Below are 22,417 nucleotides of genomic sequence, written 5' to 3'. Positions count from 1 at the left end.
GTTGAACCTCATACAATTGGCCTGGGCCCATCGATCCAGCCTGTCCAGATCCCTCTGCAGAGCCTTCCGACCCTCGAGCAGATGAACACTCCCACCCAACTTGGTGTCAAATTAGTTCAAATTAGAGATTCAGTAGTTCAACTTGATGTGGCCCACCCACGTCATATTATTTATTATCTAATTAACTACTAGTGGCCAATTTTCTTGAAGGGGTAAAACAAAAAAAAAGACCCCTGCATAAAATTGGGAAAAAGAGAGACTGAATCAATCTGAATCAATTTTGCTTACATTTATTTGTGGAGAAGTACAGAAAACTCTCCAGGCAAATAATGGCATCATAGTGCAAACTGATCAGATAATATTTTTAAGAGACTAATTCAGAGGCTACTGTACTATTTTGAAAGTATGACTTTTTTATGCATGAAGAGACCAAAATTTTAGTCCTGAGATCCAGACAAATTTCCTCTTTTTACCTGGGTCCTTTTACAATACAATATTTCAGCGTACATGTTTTCCAACCTAAAACTCATGTGCAAATGAACTCTCATTTTGAGCAGAAATGTAACAATAAACATTTCAGAAGATTGACACCAAACCCACATATTTAAATCTTACATTCAACCTAATCTAGACTCAAGCACTATTGTTATGGCTCTTCTGTAGTAAGAAGGTAAACAGTGAATTCCATTCAGAATTTTGTAGTGGTTTGTCTTGTTAATAGGAGACAATAAGGTTGAAATCTGTGTGCTGGTAATGGCAAAATTGCTAAAATAAATACTTGGTCATTTAAAAAGCATGGAGAATTTCCAACAATATTTCCAATGAAGGAATAATAAGAAAAGAAAGAAGGTACACTATTTTTATAAAATTGGATTGGATGAAAACATAATAAATGAAAGGTTAAAACTCTGAGGGAATTGTATGTTAAATGAGTAACATCTAAATTTGTAGGAAAGCAAATCAGTTCACATAGTTTGTGTTGAATGTAAAATAAAAATTATAAAGCCTTACCATTCTTTCTCCATGCAGAGATTAGTTCACTCATTCATTCCTGAAATGAACTGTGGTTCAAAGATGGAAAATCCAGAGGAGGAGATTTTAAGCCAAAACTCCCCAGTGTCTCTGAAACTGAATTTTATGGATTTTTTTTTTTTATTGTTTTACTAAATTTCTCCTTTCTTTCAGTAGGTTTTTTTTTGTTGGGTTTTTTTTTGGGGGGGGGGGGGTTTGTTTTTTTGGTTTTTTTTGGTTTGTGGTTTTTTTTGGTTTTTTTTTTTTTCGGGGTTGATGAGAAGCTGTTTGTATTTTCATTTCAACTCACTCTGTACTGGACTATATATACAGGCTGAACAGTTGACCGTTGCAGCTAGGAGGTCTCATAATTTCTGTGGCATACCCTCAGCTTGGAGACTAGTTATATGTGTTTTCTGCATATTAGGTCATAAAAAATAAACCTCGCAGGCCTTTCCAGGGAACAATAAGCAAAGAAAGCAGCATTTGTTAAGCCAGCCCCTAGAGGCAGAGATTTAATGGTAAGGGAGCTGTGGTATGCCTCCCCTACACGGTCCTTCTGCCAATACATCTGGCAGCACTGTCAGCCTGCCTGTCCTGATGGCCTCCCACTCTCCTGGGCACCCGCCAGCCTCTGCTCTGACTGTATCTCAACTGCTTCACCAGGGGAAGTCCTTGACTTTTTTTCATTTGTAATACCTAGCAGTCCTTTCAGAGGCTACAAATTTCTGTTGAATTTGTTTACAAGGCATCTGCCCTCTCTTCAAAGATAAACATGGTATAAATGAAGAACTCTTATTTTGAGTCAGCTGCTTTTAAGTCAGATTGAATGTTATAGCCCAAGTATTAAGACAAAAAGAGAAACAGCAGATAAGATAGGCTCCAAGATTATGTTTATTCAGATGGCAAAAAAATGCTTTTTCTTGGGTGGTTTATTATGAAATAATTTTGTTAGTGTCCTGATGACATAGTATAGTATAGTATAGTATAAAAACAGTGCAAGCAACTGAGTAATTTTCATATAATTGTAATTCACTTTAGTTCTTAATTAGCTTTATAGCCACACAACTTCTACATAAGCTTTAAGAATGCAGTTGTGCCTGTCAAATCATATTAATTATGCAACAAATACTACCTTCAGGGCTCCCAAAGTATGACTGACCATGCAAGATTTCTGCTGCAAATAATAATTCCAGATGACAGTATTCTCTGGTTCCCTGTATATACAGGAGGGAATTGCAAGAGCAGAGGTCATTATCATCACATGTTATTTATTATATAACTGGGTAAAACAAAAATATGCTTTGCTTTGCTTCTAACCTGTACGAGAAACACATTCCCCAGAGCATTACGTTGTCATATCTCAGGGATACCTTGGACGAAAAAGGTTTATTTAAAATGAGTTTTACTTGTAGTTTTGGAAGCGTGAGTTGAAAAGCAAGTTGTTGTGAGGTTTTATCCTAGTTATTAATTTATCAAAGAAGAAGTGACAGAAATAATAATTTGTAAAGCTCTAGGGCAAACTCAATTTTACTTTGAGACTTTCCCTGTAAAAGGCTTATGATAAAGACACCAAGAAAAAAACCCTTCTTTCTGTCATCATTCGATTCAGAGAAGTCAAAGCTCTTGACAACTGAGCAGTCTCTAGTACTTCAGATGAAGAGAGAAAGTTGGCCACTTTAGCTGCAGAGGTATGAAGAGATGACTGCTTGTTGTAAGTGCTAGTACTGCAGATATATCAAGAGCACAGAGGAATTTCAGAGAGAAGCAGCAACTGAATAATTAAAAGTCTTCAAGGGGCTATGTCAGTGACACAAGTAAAAAGGTCTAAAATACTGAACACAGGTTGCTCAGCTAAAGTGGATGCTAATATTTATTATGAATATGAGCTAAAGATATTTCAAGGCTGAAAGGACACTGTATTAGGTATGGGACTCTCTGGGAGCGGAATTTTGAGTAATGATTTGGTTTTAAGCAAGGGAAAACTTCAGCAGATGACCAAAGAAAATTTCCCTAAGACCAAGCTCCATGCTGCTCAGCAAACTAGTAGGAACTCCATTCCTTAATTATTTGAGATTATATTGACCAAAGCATTAGGGACTGTGCTGCTGGTAGCACGCTTGCCTTGGTACAGCAAAGAATGTACAATTTGATAAACTTGTATCTTTTTCTGTTTCCAAGCAAATCAACAAAAGCATGTTATCAGGCTGCTTTGCCTTACTGTAGTTAGAAACTGGAACTGTAAGTTGACGGATGATACTTGTTATCCTTTTTACCACCTGTCACCCATCCAGATGCCCAAGAGTATGCCAAAATGTCTATGTTAATTCCAACTGAAACAACACAAAGAAATGAGAAAAAGTAAATAACAATGACGTACTACATAGATTACACATAAAGTTTATTCTGTGAGATTCTGAAACTATTATAGACAATTATCCATGCACTGGTTTTGGCTGGGGTAGAGTTAACTTTCTTCATAGCAGCTAGTATGGGGCTGTGTTTTGGATTTGTGCTGGAAACAATGTTGATACACAGGGATGTTTTAGTTACTGCTGAGCAGTGCTCACACAGAGTCAAGGCCTTTTCTGCTTCTCACACCACCCCGCCAGCGAGTAGGCTGGGGGTGCACAAGAAGTTGGGAGAGGACACAGCCAGGACAGCTGACCTTAATGACCAAAGGGATATTCCATACCATATGACATATATGGTATGTCATATATGGTATATGCTTAGCATATAAAGCTGGGGAAAGAAGAAGGAAAGGGGGGACATTCGGAGTGATGGCGTTTGTCTTCCCAAGCAACACATGATGGAGCCCTGCTTTCCTGCAGATAGCTGAACACCTGCCTGCTGATGGGAAGTAGTGAATGAATTCCTTGATTTTCTTTGCTTCCTTGTGCAGGGGTCATACTAATCTTCTCTGTATTGTTCTAATTTTAGTATATGTGCTGCTGAAGTGAGCACATTTTTGGTTTGCGGTCTAATACTGTTTGAACAAATTCCCTTGTGATTTTCTTCTTTTATTTGTCAGATAATGGGACATACCACTTCTGGAGTCTCAGTTTCCCCTGGCAACTAAAAAGCAACATAAACTGAATCATGCCCCGGGGCGGGGAGAATAAGGAGAAGGAGGACGCAGCACCGCTACCCAGGCTGCTGCTGCCACTGCGGCTGCCAAGCGGGACTGAGGGGAGGGGAAACGCCATAGGCTCGAGCCCGGCGCGAGGAAATGAGAAAGTTTTGGATAGTGTGAGACCTGAGCGTGATGTAAATGGTATGGAATAAGGGGTGGAGAATAATCCAGACTCTCCTGAAAGCTGGTTTTGCTATAAAACAAAGTAAGGTCAAAGGGCCTGCACAGGAAATTCAGTTTTTAGGAATAAAATGGCAAGATAGGCGTTGTCATATCCCAATGGATGTGATCAATAAAATGACAGCTATGTCTCCACCAACTAACAAAAAGGAAACACAAGCTTTCTTAGGTGTTGTGGGTTTCTGGAGAATGCATATTCCAGGTTATAGTCTGATCGTAAGCCCTCTCTATTGAGTGAGACGGAAGAAGAACGACTTTGAATGGGGCCCTGAGCAGCAGCAAGCCTTTGAACAAATTAAACGGGAGATAGTTCGTGCAGTAGCGCTTGGGCCAGTCTGGACAGGACAAGATGTGAAAAATGTGCTTTACACCTCAGCCGGGGATAACGGCCCCACCTGGAGCCTCTGGCAGAAAGTGCCTGGAGAGACTCGAGGTCGACCTCTAGGGTTTTGGAGCCAGGGATATAGGGGATCTGAAGCCCATTACACTCCAGCTGGAAAAGAAATATTAGCAGCATATGAAGGAATTCGAGCTGCTTCGGAAGTAGTTGGTACTGAAGCACAGCTCCTTTTGGCACCTCGATTGCCTGTGCTGGGCTGGATGTTCAAAGGTCAGATCCCCTCTATGCATCACGCAACTGATGCTACATGGAGTAAGTGGGTCGCACCAATAACACAGTGAGCTCAGATGGGAAACCCTGACCGCCCAGGAATCCTGGAAATGATCATGGACTGGCCAGAGGGCCGAAACTTTGGAGTGTTGCCAGAGGAGGTGACTCGTGCTGAAGAGGCCCCTCTGTATAATGAATTATCAGAGACTGAGAAGCAATATGCCCTGTTTACAGATGGTTCCTCTCATATTGTGGGAAAACATCGAAGGTGGAAAGCTGCTGTGTGGAGTCCTACGCTACAAGTTCTAATGGTACTTCTGAAAAATGAGAGAGGCATTTTAAAATTTAAATCTCATTTTCAAAGCTAAGTTAAGGGCTTTAACATCAAAGTATTCTTCATAGCCTTACAAGTTGTTGACCACTAGGATGTAAAATGAAAATACTGATCAGGAGGTATGACAGAAAACATCACTACATCCTTCATGTGATCAGTAGCTGATCTCTAAAACAAAATCCACTGAGGATATCAGAACAACATCTTCCTTACTACCATGCAATTTGCAAGGAGGTTTACTGTGAATCGAGTTCCAGCTGCTGAAAAATGGGAAAAAAACCCTTAGTTACACATTGTCAGAATATCACCTCAAACCCATTTGAATATTTTTTAATATATTATTAATAATACCATATACCAGTAAGTATTTAGAAACTTTATTAAAACAGAATGAGCCTAGGAATACCTACCAAACTTGTCTTGAACAGCACTTTAATTCAGATAAAAGCTGCTTTCAGCAGTTCGAGGGGAAGCAGCAAACCAAGCCCTTTTGAGATCACTGCCAGCTTTTGTCTTAAATAAGTAGATTTAGTCTCAGCTTTGTCCTACTGGCTGTAAGATAAACCACCTGGACATGTTTTTTTCTTAAACTGCTTTCTTTTTGGGGGAAGAGGGGGAATTAGGAATGACTTCAGTTTAACTCTGGCTGCTTGTGGGTCTTAAGCACTGACTATTTTGGTCAAACTAAAATTAACTTAATATTTAAAAATATGTATATATCTTTGTTAAGTAGTGATGCTGTTCATCAAGACACCTTTTTTTCTGACACATGATCACAAATTTCAAAGGCTTTTCATCCTTTGCCCCACTGTTTTCATGAGACATTTAACATCTTTTTGCTATAAAGGATAAAATTAACCACTACAGTTTAGTATATGTTGTGCCTGTCAAAAATAAACACATGTGGAGTGAAACCTTTTCATTATTGAAATGAATGACAAATCTGTTACTGCCCTTTGTATAGATAAAAAATTATGTATATTGTTGGGGAGTAACAGCAATGGTAAAATCAAGACATTTTAATAGGAATTTTGACAGCTGAAATATGTGGTTTTCAGAAAAAACTATTAGTTGCATGTATAAAACATAACATCCTGAGCAACTTAAAATCCAGTTACATTTTATGTTGTTATTTCATAGGAAACTCACTCCAAACTAACAAACATGAATATTTCTCTGGCTCATCACAGACTTTCACTATAATGTCCACATACATTTTAATAGTTGAATTCAAATGTCAAGTAAAAATAAGGAGAGTATTTTTTTCACAATGCACATATTATTTATGTTAATCCGATATTAGATATATTTTGATCAATGAATACCTTAACATTTTTCTCCCATGCCATATTGCAACAGCTGCCTTACAGAGAGGCAAGAACACTCACTAAGTGCATATGTTGAGTTGAACCTCATTATGTGTGAAACATGGTGTCTCTGTTGCTATGAAATAGGCCAATTCTGTTCTTCATCTGGTGTGGTTCTGACAGCTTATGTATGGGGGATGTTGCCATCATCTTGAACCTTCTTTTGTTTCTAAGCTTAAATCAGTGTTTTTCCATAGGTGCTTTTTATAAGAGTTTGTGTTGATGATTTCTAAATATTATTTAAAGCCTCAAACTCTAGAATGCATATGAATTTGACTATTCTAGTGCTTACATCTTGAGTAACTTCATATATAATTTTATTCCACAGGAATTTGCTGCACTGACAAAAGAATTAAATGCGTGCAGGGAACAGCTGCTTGAAAAAGAGGAGGAGATTTCAGAACTGAAAGCTGAAAGAAACAACACAAGAGTAAGTATACAGCAGACCCTTTCTGGATATGATGTATGTGTAAAGCAGGAGGAATGTATTTATATATAAAATTAGATCTTCATTTGTACAAATAAGAAGACAAATTTCCAGCCTTTTAATAAGTACATGAGACTCGTAAGGTGCTAAGTAACAGGACGTATCTACCATGCTACAGTCCTGGAGGAAATGACTGTAAGGGTTAGCAAGATATATTACAAAAATAGAAGATTTTGTATATAACGTGGTAAGTACATTCAGTTTAAATGTTTTCTAAAGCAAGGGGCTCATGCAGCCTTCCAAGCCCCAGGGACTGCATAAGTAGCCTGCACATATCCTCGTCTTTTATCAAGGCAAAAGTCAAGGTTACGACAGACCCAGCTTTCCATTGTGCCTTGGATTTGATCTGAATAAGGATGAGATGAAGGCTGCTACACATATCACAAGGAGTCTGCTGTTTAATCTAGGTGCAGCCATGTGACCCTTAAAGTAAATGTCATTTGCCATACAGCTGAGTGAGGACAAGATTTCACCCTTAAATTTACTGTGTTCTACTTTAATCAGAACATGTTATTCTGTCTGGGAACAAGAATATGTGATAGCACCTTCTGAAAATTCTCAAATGGTGTACGGAATGGTTTTCAGAATAAAATAATTTGCACATGCAAGTGTCTGGGCAAAGGCAGAATTGATCAAGAAATGGAAAAGGGGAGCGGAGGAGGCTTTATGGGGTGTGGAAATGTGTGAGAAAAGAGATGGAGTGGTCCCAGATCAGACAGCAGTCAGGCTGGTAATGAACATATGGAATAGATCTCAGAGAGGTTGAACACCAAGGATGTTTTCTCATATCCATATTTCATTCTTCTGTGATCTGCGTAACTCTTCCTGTTTTCCTCCTCTCCCTAAACCAATAGTATTTTGACTGCTCAGATAACATCTTTCCTTGGTCAGCTAATTTGCATTCTGAAGGAAATCTAACAATGTACATTACTTTCTCCCTCCTTTCTTCTGTCTAGCTGTAGCACCAGGGTGCCATAGACTTCAGAAATCCAAGGAAAGACAGATGATACAGATGCCTACAGAGAGGCAAATCTGCCCCATCTACCTCCATGCTAGCTTGGAGGTGCAAGAGATGATCATATTTAGCACAAAAATCTTAGAGGTGATGGGTTTGGGATATGTGATGGGAGACACAGGTGAGACCTACTTTTTCTCCCATGACCTTCATACATTCTAAACAGTCCAAAATGACTCCCACAAAAATAGAAATAATTAGTGGAGAAGCACATAGGAATTGCACTGCATTCTTTAAGTTTAGCAAACCATCTCAAATACAAATCTGAAAACTTTCTACAGCTGCTTAAATTATCAGTAACTGCTACATGTATCAGTTATTTCAGTATTTAAGGTAAAAATAGGAAACTCAATTAAGAAAATAATTTAAGTAGAATAAAGAATACTTTGCGTTAATTTCCAGCACAAACTTTTGAACGCAGAGTTGTAGTTAAAATATACATTCAATTGTACCTATTCAACCATCTACATATCCCCTTTCCTGCACAGAACATATATCCATTTGCCTTTCTTTACAGAAAAAATATAATCTAAACTAAATTTGCAATGCCATCTTCTCAGTTGTCCTAAGCTCTTCATAAGTATGTGCACAAAACTGCCTAGCACAATGCTTTATCCATTTCACTACAAAGCCCACTGAATATCAACTTTGGTATATTAAAACTGAAGTGTACCAATACTCACTGTGGGTCTGATATAAGCAGTGCAGACTAGCAAAAATCCCAAAACAACCTAGTAGCCAAAACTAGTCACTTGTCAAACAACTGTGAGATAAAATCAAGATGAGTCAACTGCAAATCATCAGTCAGACTGAGCTCTGTCATAGACACTTTCTTTGCAAACCAAGAAAATTAAAGATCATCCACTCTTATGTTTCTTGTGTTACGTAAAAGAAAAATTAGTAAGAGATTTTCCGGGAGAACTGACAACAATGAATGAGAATTATGCAGGGTGATAATCTTTGCAAGAAGTCCTTGCAGTGAAAATTAGCAAACTCCGTCAGTGTGTTTTCAGAATGAGGATAAAGCTAGGTATTGGAGATGAAAAGATTTAGGCTATGAAAAAATACAAGAAATGCAGGAAATGTTACCATAAACAAGAGGAGAAGATATAGTCCAAGTATTAATGGAGAAGTAGAGAAAAAATTCAGAGACATGCCTTACTCTGACCTCTACCATTTTCATTAATAAATTACCATTCCATCATGTCATACATATGTTCTTGCCAGGTTCTAAGCTGCCATATACTACATTAGTTGCCAGAGTTTGCTGTAATAGTCGTGCTGTCTTCTATAGGCTACTGTACACTTCTTTTATAGCGAAAGACCAGCATTTTAGGTACAAAGCTGTTGTCTTCAGAATGCAGTCTTGATGACATGCTAGTAATGAGATTTCTAGCAACATTCATTGAGAAGGCATTACCTACAGAGGCACTTTTGTAAACTGAGATTTATGCTGTTATTAATGCGAAACAGCATTAATATTTTGTAAGAAAAAGTTGCTCCAAAATTTTTCTGTTACTTAAGCAAAGATTCTAATAAAGTAATAATATTTGGAGGACCTCTGATACACTTTTGCAATGAGGAAATTCAATGTCTTTTTTAATATATAAAGTTAGTCCAACTAATGCTTCTTTCTTCCATCCCACTACTGTTCACACTTAACCCAGCTCTAGCATGGCTGTGCTAGCAAGGCTTGCCTGCCCTCCCAGGACACTTTCATGCATAACCACCCACAGTGGAACTACTCAGTACAGCCAGTTTTGTCCCAGGTAGCACTTCCTACTATTTTTAAATAAAGAGGCTCAGTTCCATATTCACAGATTGCTGTTTCTAAATTTTTTAATCCAATCTCTTATCTTCCTGGGATAACAGCATAAAGATACTGTCTGAAGCACCTACTGCTTCAAGCTGAAGATCAGCAAGAAGAAATATAAGTGGCAACTCTGTCAGGTTCTGAGTACACAGTCCCAACCATCTCTTGCCTTCTAGCTCCGTTTTATGTTTTCAGTTATGTCTAACTGGCATTTTTTTTCTCTGTTCTAGACCCCCACCTGTGCGTTTATTTATTTCTTGGCAACAATCTCTTAAAGTTTTTGCCAGTCTCCACAAAAAAACCAAACAAACAACACACCTTCTGATTTGCCATTCTATGCAAAGCTGCAGTGGCAGACCCTGACAGTAAAATGTGTTTGAGAGAGCACATGCTTGAATTACATTCTTCAGGACCCATAAACTCCAGGTCTCTGCCAAAATGCCAAGGTTTAAGCCTTACCCCAATATTTAATCAAGTTCCTACTCAATCCTTCTAGCAGTATTCTTAAGCAAAGCTCCCTAGTGACCTTTTGCTCTTGAATATGTATTTTTACTGCCTACAATAATTAACTTTTCTGACATATTACAATAGAAATATTTTCATGTCAAGAACTTAGCTGGCAACTTCATCTGTCAGTATGTGAGGCAAAATAGAAAAAGTAGGAGCATATGTATATTTATTGATTGGTGTGGCATTGCTGACAGGAAGATAAACAGGTTCTCTCTGGAAATTCGTTGCATGGGACTTTGAAAACATATACAAAAATATCTTAATAGAAACTGTTACAGTTATTTCTCTGGATACTCTCTAGCTAGAATGATCACCTATAGCATGTGGAAAGACAGCATCTTTTCTGAAGCTGGAACACAGGTCAATGTGATCTAGTATATTGTTTAATGGAAATTATAAAATAACACTAATATGGCTGTGCTAAGTTTAAACTAAAATTTAAAGGTTTTTTTTCTCAATCAGTATTCTTCAAAAGTAGAAAAAGCTTGTAGGATTAATTTATTAAATCAGAATATGATTATGGGGAAATTTGGGGTTTGGTTTGGCAACTGAAACAAAAAATCTATTATAATACTGATATGGATTAATTTGATTGTGGTTTTTTCACTACAACAAAAAAACAGACACATACATATGCTTTTTGTATATAGCATAAAACGTTACTTAAATTAATCTGAAATATTTTAGTTCAAGCAGTTTTAGAAACAAGAAAAATTAAACCTATGTTCATGAACGAAACAGCAGTAACAGTGTCATTGTCTTCCCTTACTTAATACCTCAGGAGCTGAAGCATTTATTAAAGTGAACAAGGCTGACTTAGATTTAATTTTATTCATATTTTATTGTCTCAGTTCCTTAGTGAATTGCTTGTGAAACATCTTCAGTTAGGCACTGCAGTCTCAAAATACCCGTAGATCAGAACTTAACCCTATATTTTATGATTAATTTTCCCTTTTCTTGTGTTGGAAAACGCTAAGAATATCTTTTAAAGTATGGTTTTTAACTCCTTTATTTAGCTCATTTTCTTAGAGGTACTTTTACTTACATCAGCTTGAGAGGTGTTGAAACTAAATCGGACACTCTATTTTCTTTTTTAAGCATGATAACATGAGTTCTTATAGTCTGAAAGCATTGTACACATGAAAGTAATTATAACTGTTTCCTAAAGTTCTGTAAAGGCAAAAGCATTATTTCCCTAATGTAAATGATAGTAATTTTCATTATTTTTACCTCAATATTATGATCTTTCTTCTAGACTCATGTGTTACTTCTTTCAAAATAAGAACTTCTGTTACAGAAAACAGTGACAATAGAGAGCAATATGTAATATATAGTACTTCAATACCTGTATTTTCAGGCACTGTATAATCAAATATCTTTGTATTCATTATTCTCAGAAAACCCCTTTTCTTTATTTCTATTATTTTGTATCATTATCGTGATTATTGCATTTTCTTTCGTACTTTTGCTTCACATACATGTGTTTCCTTTAAGGTTTTAGGTTGCCAGTATTTTCTTTCCTGTCTTGGATGTACAGAAAGACAGGGGACATATGCTGTAGTTAGGCTGTAACTTTGTTTTTTCAAAGGAAGATTTTCACCAGTAATTTACCAATATAGCTATTTGAGGTCACCCCAGCTGACCACAGGTGCAAATTGGTTTCCACCACTGTGGAACAATGCTGAAGAAAATGACTGATTTTGTGATTGGTGTTAGAGATAATCTTCAACCCCATGTCTGCTTATTTTACTAGTCTTCTTTGCTTTCACCAGAGATGGAGATTCACCGAACATTGTGCATTCTAAATATAGACTGAAAGGAAATTCAGTTTTGCCTGAGCTGGTGAGAAATTTTAAGCTGGACCTCGAAAGAGAATTGTCTTCTTAGTGGGCTGCCCCATTCCTCTAAGGAATCCCTTAAGCTAAGTCTGTCTCATTTTAGTAAATCCCTTATCTTTCCTTTTTTTCCCCTGTGTTCCATTATTTATGCCTCTCCTTTTCTCTCCATCACCCTCTCCTGATTCTTTAATTTCTCCATTTATTATCCTGCTGTGAACGTCTTTTTTTTGCTAACAGGTTTGTTGAAAATAAAGAAAGTTAAGGTAAAATATTTTACATTGCTTAAAATCCAGGTCCTGTAGTAATACAAACTCTACTGAGTCATGCTAATTTCAACTTACTGAGTAATCATTGTTAAAAAAGAATGTCTTAAGTTTTTTCATTTTCCATATGTAAATCAGTGTCCATGTAGTAATGATGGTATAGTATAATATAGGTAGGTGATAGCCTACACCAATGCAGTTTATACTGTTAAATTTAACTATGCATTTCCATTTCATAGAAAACAATCAATTCCGTAAGTGCTTTGGAAGTGATTTGAGAAATACAGGAAGCTGGTTATATTCTAACAATTTTCTCTATTCTTGTTGATTTAGTTCTAATTAGCATTTTGAAGATGATTCATTCACTCACAAAATATGCACTAAGGCATTTTTCAGTCTCTATATGATTATTTTTAAACATTCTTTACACTCATGAAGAGTTCAGAGCTCCAGAAACCTTCATCCCATTTAGCTAAGATACAATTATCAACATGGCATCTTGAGCATCCTAAAATTTGTCCAGCATAAGAGTAAAATTCACTTGTCAGATTATTTCATAATTCATTGTCAAGGTTATGCTTTCCAGTAGGAAAAGCATAACAATGATGCATGGGTGATTCTGTCCTGCCTGCTGCTGTTGATCTTCTCTCTACAAGCTGCCTGTCCCTCTGAGTGCTCAACAGCTATAGCAGCTTGACACAGTGTGAGGGAGCAGAAAATGCTCAGCAGCGCATGATCTTTATTAATGCCAGAGTTTAACAGCAATATACTAAAATACCTACAGCTGTTTCTAATAATTCTTTTGTTAAATGAACTACCAATATTTTTACAATGTTCTTGCAACATGAAACCTTGTGGTGTTCTCACAAACATTCAGAATAGTAATTCTTGAATGATACAGGGGGGGAAAGTCCTCAACATGCCCCCATGCCTACAAGATATTGTGATTTCCTTCAGTCATTAAACTTAAACATTGCTTGGACACACCATTATTTTCAATGTCAATTTTATATGTTTATATATTCCTTCCCTGTCATGGTAGCGACAGGACACGTCATAGTTCTGTCACTGTAGTTATGTTTGCTCTTCCCAGTGAAGTAGGGAAGACCTATTACACTTTTTTTTAATATAATTGTAGTTGGGCCAAAGATGGATAAAATAGCAGTATCATTTCAGCAAAGCAGGGGGCAAGGATTTGTCATCAGGTGCTCAGTCACAGTCAGATGTTCTAACTCTTGGGTTATTCTTCCCTGTCAGCATGGCTGGGAATAATGTGGCACTGGGAGACCTGGTTAATAATACTCTCTGCTCAGCTGGATTTGCTGTAAGCAGTGCTCACAGAATTTGTGGAGAAAAGCTTTGTGGACAAAGCTTGTGAATTTCTTGCTCATTTCCTTTTGATAAATACAGGCCAACACTTGAATCCAGAAATGGTAAAAATAATACCCTCCTTTCTTGAACTGCATGGAGTCATTACAATTCTTAATGTATTAACATTGTTTGCATATGTGTTCACTATTTTTTGTGAATAATACCGTTACTGTAACAACATAATCAGGTGCAAATCCAGACACAAGAACCATGTTTGAAGCAAAGATAACATCAAACCCTAATCATTCCTGACTTAATAGCAATATATTACAACTATAATGTGATTACACTCTGGTTTTGCTCTTCTATATCTATTAATTCATGTAACAATAAGGGTCATTATGTGAGTGAGAATAACATGGATTGCAGATAAATATATATGTTTACTAATAGTAGCTATATTAAGAACCACATTGAAGGAGAAATAATAAACAATTATCCATGTAACTTTCAAATTTCCAGTTCAATGACTTAGATATAACTGTATGTTGTAATTACAATACATTTAGCATGCATTGTGATTCATTAATTTAGCCAGCCTGCTTTAACCTTACAGCTAACCAATTCTCTTTTATGTTCAGACACTAAGAAGAGTAATGGTAGCCCTATGAAAGTATAGACAAATGGGGAAAGTTTTATATGACATCAACATATCATTTTAATTTTTCATTTAACCTCAGAGTAATAATGAAAAATAACTATCATATGTTTTTACAATAGGTTATTTACAGGTTATTTTACAGATATTTACAATAGCCTGAAATTTCTCTTTATGGACCTTTTTGTCTTCCATCATGTTTGTAATCCAGCAGAGACAATGAACATTTTAGAGCACATGCTAGTGACAAATGATGAATAATCTTTAAAATTTAATAAAATATACTGTTTACTTTTACATATTTTGTTAAGTAATTTCCAGTATAAATTAAAAATGTATTACAGTTAGGTTGAATTAATTATAAACTTCTTTAGTATTTTTGCATGATGCTTTAGACTGGTTTTGGTTGTTATTTGGTTATTAATGCCTATCAGTTACCGTCACAAATAATATTGTAAATATGTACTTAGTTTAGTTAAATAGTGACCCTATGCTGGGTGATTTGTCGTTCTCGCTTTTCATAGCAGAGTTTTAAGCAAAATCATGAGTAGACTTCATATTTTTCTATTTATTCTATTTGATTTAGAATCATGAAATGTTGTCAATAATTCCAGCAGTCTCTCCTACAATGAGGTTGCCAAGAAAATTGCCATTTGGTACCATGCACTTTGTAGTTAGAATTTCCATGGCATTTAGGTGCACAAAAAATTAATAACCTTTTATATCAAATCCAATAGCTGTTACTGGAGCATTTGGAGTGCCTTGTCTCAAGACACGAAAGGTCACTGAGGATGACAGTGGTGAAACGGCAAGCACAGTCTCCCTCAGGAGTTTCCAGTGAAGTTGAGGTCCTCAAAGCTCTGAAATCTCTGTTTGAGCACCACAAGGCTCTGGATGAAAAGGTACAGTATGGAAAAAATGCTTACTAAATACAGAATTTACAGGTGTCCAGAGAAATCCATAAGAATTTATGACCAATAGCTGTAACGCACTTCAGGTCACTTTAGCTATCTTTTGTAGACAATAGTACTGAGTTTTCAAAATAAGCAATTCTCAACCCTACCAGACATGCTTCTCCTATTTCGCACTAAATAAAGATGACACCATGGAATTTATTTTCTGAACAATATGCTTTTAAGTTATTGCTGAGAAAATGTAGGTATCTCAAATTTTAAAAACACACAGAGTAAAAAGGCAGAACGAGGTGTTTCTCACTACATAAAGGAACTTGCCTCTTAAAAACCTCCTAAGTTTCAGAGATGTTTTTAGCATTTACTACAGAAGCACAGTGTTCCCTCTACAAGTAGGGTAACCTAAAATAAGTAGTATTTCATTTCAGAAGTAATGAAGGACTTGCAGAATCAATATAAAAACCAATAATGATAACTGCATCTAGTCATACTAATTAAGAGGGTCCTTCCACTGGATTCCTCATATGTCCTGTGCTGGAAAGACTCTTTTGTGTGAATGACACTTTGTACAACTATGAGGTATCACCTTGAGCATTGCTTACATGAATTTAGAAATCCAGTTCACGTCTAGAAACCATATGCTCAGAAGATGATGTATCTGAATTAGTGAGTGCCTCAAAACTACACATGCAGGGAGCATGTGAGAACCATTGCTCAGGAGCAAAGAACCTAGTTCCTTGTGGGTCTGTCTTGGCTGATTTGCTTGGGCTCATCACTGCGGCTGAATGACTTCTCTGTTTGAGATGGGTGGGTAAGCAGGGGAGACGTTGTGTAGCACAGCATTTGAAACCATTGACTACACAGTTGAGCTGTGTTGTGTAGAACCAGTTCAATGGTCTCACAGTAATAAATTGAACTTCTTTTAATTCAGAAATATACTCAGAAAGTTAACTATATGTAAGGAACTATACAGCTTTATGAAAAGGGTAGCTGTAGTTATATAGTAATATTTATTTTTCATTGGTAATAAAGGTGTGAAACACTGTGGGTTATGAGTCATACTGGGTTAACTATCAGGTTCAAAGTTAAACGAACTTAAGAAACTTATGCCAAATCAAAACTTATTTTGAGTTTCGGTATATCTCTTCAGTTATACATTTTATTCAGTTGCATATCATGAAAGCCTATTTAAAGAAAATCTAGAAAAGGGAATATAATGACTTCTAGCTGCTGTAATCAATTAATTGTAATAAGTTTTTGGATGTCATTAAGACTTACAAAATCCTGTATTATTAAAAACATCTTTTAATGATTGATAGAGTTTATTGTCTGAGCTTTGATTTTTTACCCAACACTTTAAACACTAATAAAACTATAAAAAGAGTAGGGAGCGCTCCTACTTTTATGCTTTTTGACACTGTGTTGGATAAATATGAGAAATAACAAGAACTAAACTTTAAATAGATTCTGAATATTCAGCAGTTATGTACTTCTTACACATTTTCTTTTGTGAATGTTATAGTGTTTAGGTACTATGCAGTTTAATTTACATCTCATCTTGAAAATTATTGTACAGAATTAGATTGATGCTAAATATCATTTTGACCTATATTCTTGAAAATTCTATTTATTTTTTTTTAATGTAACAGGCTAAAGTAAGTATTCAGTTCATTTAAAAATTTTGGAGTGACAGAGGAACACATCTTATGTATAGAATGGGTCTCTGTCCCAGTGTTAATGATAATTATCAGTGTAGAAAAATCAGTCATCTGCAATCACATTAATAGGAGATTTATTACATCATAAAACAAGATTTAAAAGTGATTGGCCAAAATTACTTTTTCCTGTGTGCTATTCATCTATGCACTGAACCTTTTTTATTTTGATTTTTTATTTAGATTTTCTTCAGACCCTTCAGAAATAAGCTATTAATCCACCTATGAAAATTTGTTGAAGTTATTCAGAGATTAGTAGACTAATGTAGGTTGGAACTCCTAGAGGACATCTGGCCCAACCTCCCGCTCAAAGCAGGGCCAACTGTTTCAAGTGGCTTAGGGTCCTGTCTAATCAACTTCTGAATATCTCCAGGGAGAAAACCTATTCTGGTGTTTCACTATGCTCATTGTAATATTTTTTCCATAATACCTAACTGGAGTTTCTGTTGTTGAGTCTTGCACCTGTTCCCTCTCTTCCTGTCACTCTGCATCTCCAAGAAGCAGCTGGCTGTGTTTTCTTCACATCTTCTGGTTAGCTACTTGTAGACAACAATAAGGTCTCCTGTGAACCTTCCCTTCTTAAGTTTGACCTGACACAGCTTTCTCAGTCTCTTCTCGTATTCTGTGTGCTCCAGCCCATGACCAACTTGGTAGGCCTTCATTGAAGTCTGTCAGTGTCTTTCTTGTACCAGGGAGCCCAAAACCAGATGCAGTCTCAAAAGTCTGGAGGGGAATAGTCATTTTCCTCAACCCGCTGACTGAACTGTGTGTCTGGCCTTATTCACCCCTAGGTCTTTTCTGAAAAACTGCTTTCTCTTCCCCAAGCCTGTCCTGGTGCCTGGGGTTATTCCATTCATAGTGATAGGATGCCACTTGGACTTTGTGTCACTGATAACAAACCTCTGAGCCTTGCGATCCAGCCAATTTTCTATGCACTGTATAATCCACTTATCCAATTCATATCTCACCCCCTTTTCTCTAGGGGCAAATGGAAGATCTTGCAGAAAGCCTTGGTAAAGACAAAATGAAAAACATTCACTGTTCTCCCCTCATCCATAGAGCCAGTCATCTCATCACACAAAGTAATAAGGTTGGCCAGATGTCATTTGCCTTTGACAATGTCATACGGGATCTTCCCCATCACCGTCTTGCCCTTTATGTGCCTGGAAATGGCTTCCAGGAAGATTTGCTCCATAACCTTCCCAATACTGGCCAGCTTATACTTCCCTGGATCTTCCCAGGATAATTCCTGCCTTTCATGATGGTGGATACAACATTTGTGGGTTTTCCACTCATCTCCCCTGACTGCCATAACCTTTCAAAGATGAAAAAGGCCTCACTATGATGAGTTAATCTACTCTCTCAGCACCCTTGGATGCAGCTAATCTACTCCCTTTGACTTATATATGTCTTGTTCTCCTATTGTGGGTTATGCTTCATTCCCACAGACTTTGCCGCTATGTTTAGGGAGGCCCGGGGGCAGAACTTTGCAGTAAATACTGAGGCAAAAAGCCACAATAAATGATATACTGAGGTCACAGGAAAGAAACACTGCCATATCAGAAAATGCACCCAAAAATGAGGTAGGTGAATGGATAAAGAGTGATGAAAACTGTCAAAAGTGCATTGAAAACGTATCATGACCCTTTGCAAATGAGTAATGGAAACTTCTTTTTAATTTTTTTCTTGACAAAAAATGTTGACCTTGAAACCAGTAATTTAGCCATTACACCCTTGAAAAAGCATAACAAGATATTTTCATAAAAATGCTTGTCTTTTAAACTTACAAAAAACCCAAGAAAGTCTTTACATTCTTCCTAAATGCAAATTTTCTTTCATGTTTTCACTTCTTACACGAAAACATCTCAAGGTGTTGTAACAAACAAAACTTCACTGGTCATGCAAGGATTGCTATGTACACAGTAAAAGAACTACAAAAACGTCCTCATTACTCTAACAGAATGCAATGAAAAATACAAAACAGACTAGAAGATGTAAAATAAAACATACCAATTTAGGGTTCATATTTCCAGCGAGGGCTGCTTAAGTATAAGGAGAACCAGGAACGATACCTTAACTTATATCAAAAAGCCTATTGGCTCTCTATATATTACACGAAGTCTGGGCTTTGCCTTTACCTTTTGTCCAAAAGATAGACAACCATAGAGAGATCACAGACGTGCTTGCGTTATTCAGAGAAAGTATGACTGACATTCACAGTTATTTCAGTGTCTGACAGCTCCTTCAGCGTCCCTTCACCCCCTGCAGAATGAAAGCTTGTCATGATCTTCCCATGCTAGAGAGACAGTCCTGTTGGGCTGGATCCAATAGGTACATCTTAGTGAGTAGAAGGTAGTAAGAGTATGCTGCTATTCTTATCCATATGAGATCCTAGCAATGCCAAACAGTCTTCATAGTCTGTTCTTGCAGTTGTAGTGTGTTTTGTGAGAATTTTCAATTTGGATAATGAAAGAGTTAGTTTAGTTTGCAAATACTTACTATTTTCTGTGTATCTTGAAGAAATCTCATTGTGTCTCCCTGAGTAAGTGAGTTGTGTCACAGCAAATGAAATTGATACTGCACTAACCGTATTATTATTATTATTTAGAAATCTAATTTGACAGAAACTATACATATTTTCAAACATCTTTATATATCTAATTATGCTAAAATTTTTAGAAATCTGAAAACACAGGACATGGGCAGTATTGCTACCAATTCTAGATTTTCTTCGTGTTCAAAGTTAAATTCAGTGATTGTTTTTTCCAAGTGTAAGGTTAGATTATGTCCCACAAACAATGAGCATTGTTAAAAAAATTGGAAGTTTTAAACACTAGAGGTTAGAACTGATAACAACTGGGACTGATGTGAAATTTTGACTCAACATTTCTAATAGCCTTTGCTGTTGCGTAAGTGACTTGAAAATTGCAGCTGTATTCGTAGGGAAGATAGTTTGTGTGGAAACTTCTCTTCAGTTAATCACCCCTGACCTTCTTAATGCTTCAGATCCCAGAGACTTCTCTTACTGCTGCTAAGTAGCTGATATCTTTCTTTGTTTTATTTCATGCAATGAAAAGTTGTAGAAATAATGTAAGGCAGTACTATGACATATTTTGGGATATTATATATGAATATACACAGAATAGTTTATAATACAGCAAATGAAAATGAGATTTACTAGACATCATTAGAGCTGAATAGAAAGTAGAAGCTCAGATTAACTTCATGGTTAGAATAGGTAGTGAGTATAGAGTAGGTCAGGAAGTACATATTCCTTATATGCAATTCAGAAAGAACAAAACCTAGAAAATTGGTTATTTTATTTATGCCATTCTATAGCTATAACTGACTTTTAACATCCGCCCAAACATGCTTATTTTCCTGCAGGCGTTTTTCCTATTTTCCTTTAAACTTTGGGTTCAACATTTAAAATGCGCATTTGGAAAGAAGAAACTGTTTGAAGCCACTTCTTCTCCAAACCCATTTTTTGATGATTTTTTAAGAAATGTGACCAGTTGATCATCACAGAGCAACTACCAGGTGTTATTGTCCTAGCTAAGATTAAAAAACCACTGGTTCTCTTAAGATTAATTCATGGCAGAAAAGCATACCTAATATTCTTGCAAATAAAACCAACCTATTCATGCCAACAATCTCACTATCTTTTTATTCATTAGCAGGTAGCTAGGAGAGCTTTTATTCAATAGACTGTCGTGAAAAAATAAAGTGATTCAATTCTAGCAAGTGTAAGTGTTTTTTAAAAGCTCTTTGTGGGCTGCAGATCTGGAGAGAGAAAAGAAAGAATTTGACAGCAAGGAAAAAAGTGGGAAGCAGTTGCTAGGAGACAGAGAAAAATGGGTGATATTTTGCACCGACAGCAGTGCTAACATGACATTGACTATGTTACATTTCAAGATAATGTGGTTGCATTTAAAAGCCAGAGGAATACCCAGTCATCTGAGCACATGTTGGATACACCCTGTAACATGGAGAGAGCAACCCTTTTCTTCTGTGTCTGTGGCACTGTTATGGGAATCTGTCCTTTAAAAATGCGTAGTATAGCATGTTCTGATAGATCAGGTGACATCTGATTATTCTTACTTTGTGAAATGTTATTTAGTAAAGCTTTATCTAGTGCCCAAGAAAATAGAAATACATTGAAGGACCATATGAAATTTAAGTACTATGTTATTTCTGAAGTGATAAACACAATCTCACTAAGATAATGCTTACTTCTATGAACTATATTTACTCACTTATTGTCTTTGACTTCTAGAAAAGAGAAAACAATGTAATATTCTAATCATTAATTTGCATTCATCACATGGAAAAAACCAAAATAGATAAAAATAGTTTGCATTTGTCCCTGCTCCTTTGTCTCTAACAAGATAGTGACCAGCAACAACAGCCTTTCCTGCACCTCCCAGAAATGAGGATAGTTCTGTTTGTTTTGTTTGCTGTAACATAAATTTGAAGAGGGTATCTACTACAAAGTTCTTTGCAATACATTTGTATAGGGCTTTTAAGAGGCTTTGGCTGTTGTCCCATATTTAGATTCAAAGGTTATTCAATATGAACTCAGAAAGTTCAGGAAAACATTAATACAATTACTAACTGGTAAATACTGCTCAGAGTAAATTTTTTTTCAAAATATGTGTGTACTGCATACATTATTATGGCATTTGTAGCCTGTACTCTTTCCTGGAATGTGAATGACCAAGCCTGAAAACTTCATTCAGCTTTTGTGTTCTTCCTCAAGTTTATTTTGAAATCAGTTGAAGACTGAGAAAGAAATTTAAAATGAGAAATAAAGCTATAGTTTCTGGGCTGTAAATCAGAGCAGATTTCTCCTTCAGATCAGAGTGCTGATGTAGCACTTTTCCTCTTTTTCACTGATAGAATCAAAGATTTCCCTCAACTTTAACAGCCACTATGTATGTGGTTGAACATGAAGAATTAGTTGCAACATTTCCAATGTCACCATGACAAATGTGAATCTGAATTAGTTGTTCACTGCTCAGATGAAAGGGAAAAAGAAATCTTTTGTGCCAAGGCAGAGCTGCTTCCAGTTCCTTTAGCAACTCCTATATTCAGAGAACAAATAAGGGCCATCAGACTGCAATTTTGGTTAGGTCATTATAAAAAAGGCAGTGCATTAACTGTGTACATACAAGGGAAGGAAGGCAAGGCAAGGCAAGGCAAGGCAAGGCAAGGCAAGGTAAGGCAAGGCAAAGCAAAGGAAACAATTTCCAACTGTC

At 36.5% G+C, this 22,417-nt stretch overlaps 1 protein-coding gene and 1 non-coding gene across 4 annotated transcripts in view; one reads left to right on the top strand and one right to left on the bottom strand.

The window, feature by feature from the left end:
• Window positions 1-22,417, top strand: part of PPFIA2 (PTPRF interacting protein alpha 2) — a 334,737-nt gene that overhangs the window by 202,153 nt on the left and 110,167 nt on the right. For all 3 annotated transcript variants that reach the window (XM_059816812.1, XM_059816814.1, XM_059816813.1), the window contains 2 exons: window positions 6,967-7,068; window positions 15,271-15,435. In XM_059816812.1, coding sequence (XP_059672795.1) covers window positions 6,967-7,068; window positions 15,271-15,435 — 267 coding nt within the window. The remainder of the gene's footprint in view (window positions 1-6,966; window positions 7,069-15,270; window positions 15,436-22,417) is intronic.
• On the bottom strand, window positions 3,872-3,978 carry LOC132317002 (U6 spliceosomal RNA). The gene has a single exon (XR_009483976.1). It is a non-coding gene; the product is annotated as a U6 spliceosomal RNA (small nuclear RNA).

This window comes from Gavia stellata, chromosome 4 (assembly GCF_030936135.1).
Source record: "Gavia stellata isolate bGavSte3 chromosome 4, bGavSte3.hap2, whole genome shotgun sequence".
Lineage (NCBI taxonomy): Eukaryota > Metazoa > Chordata > Aves > Gaviiformes > Gaviidae > Gavia > Gavia stellata.
This window is presented reverse-complemented; position numbering and strand designations above follow the sequence as displayed.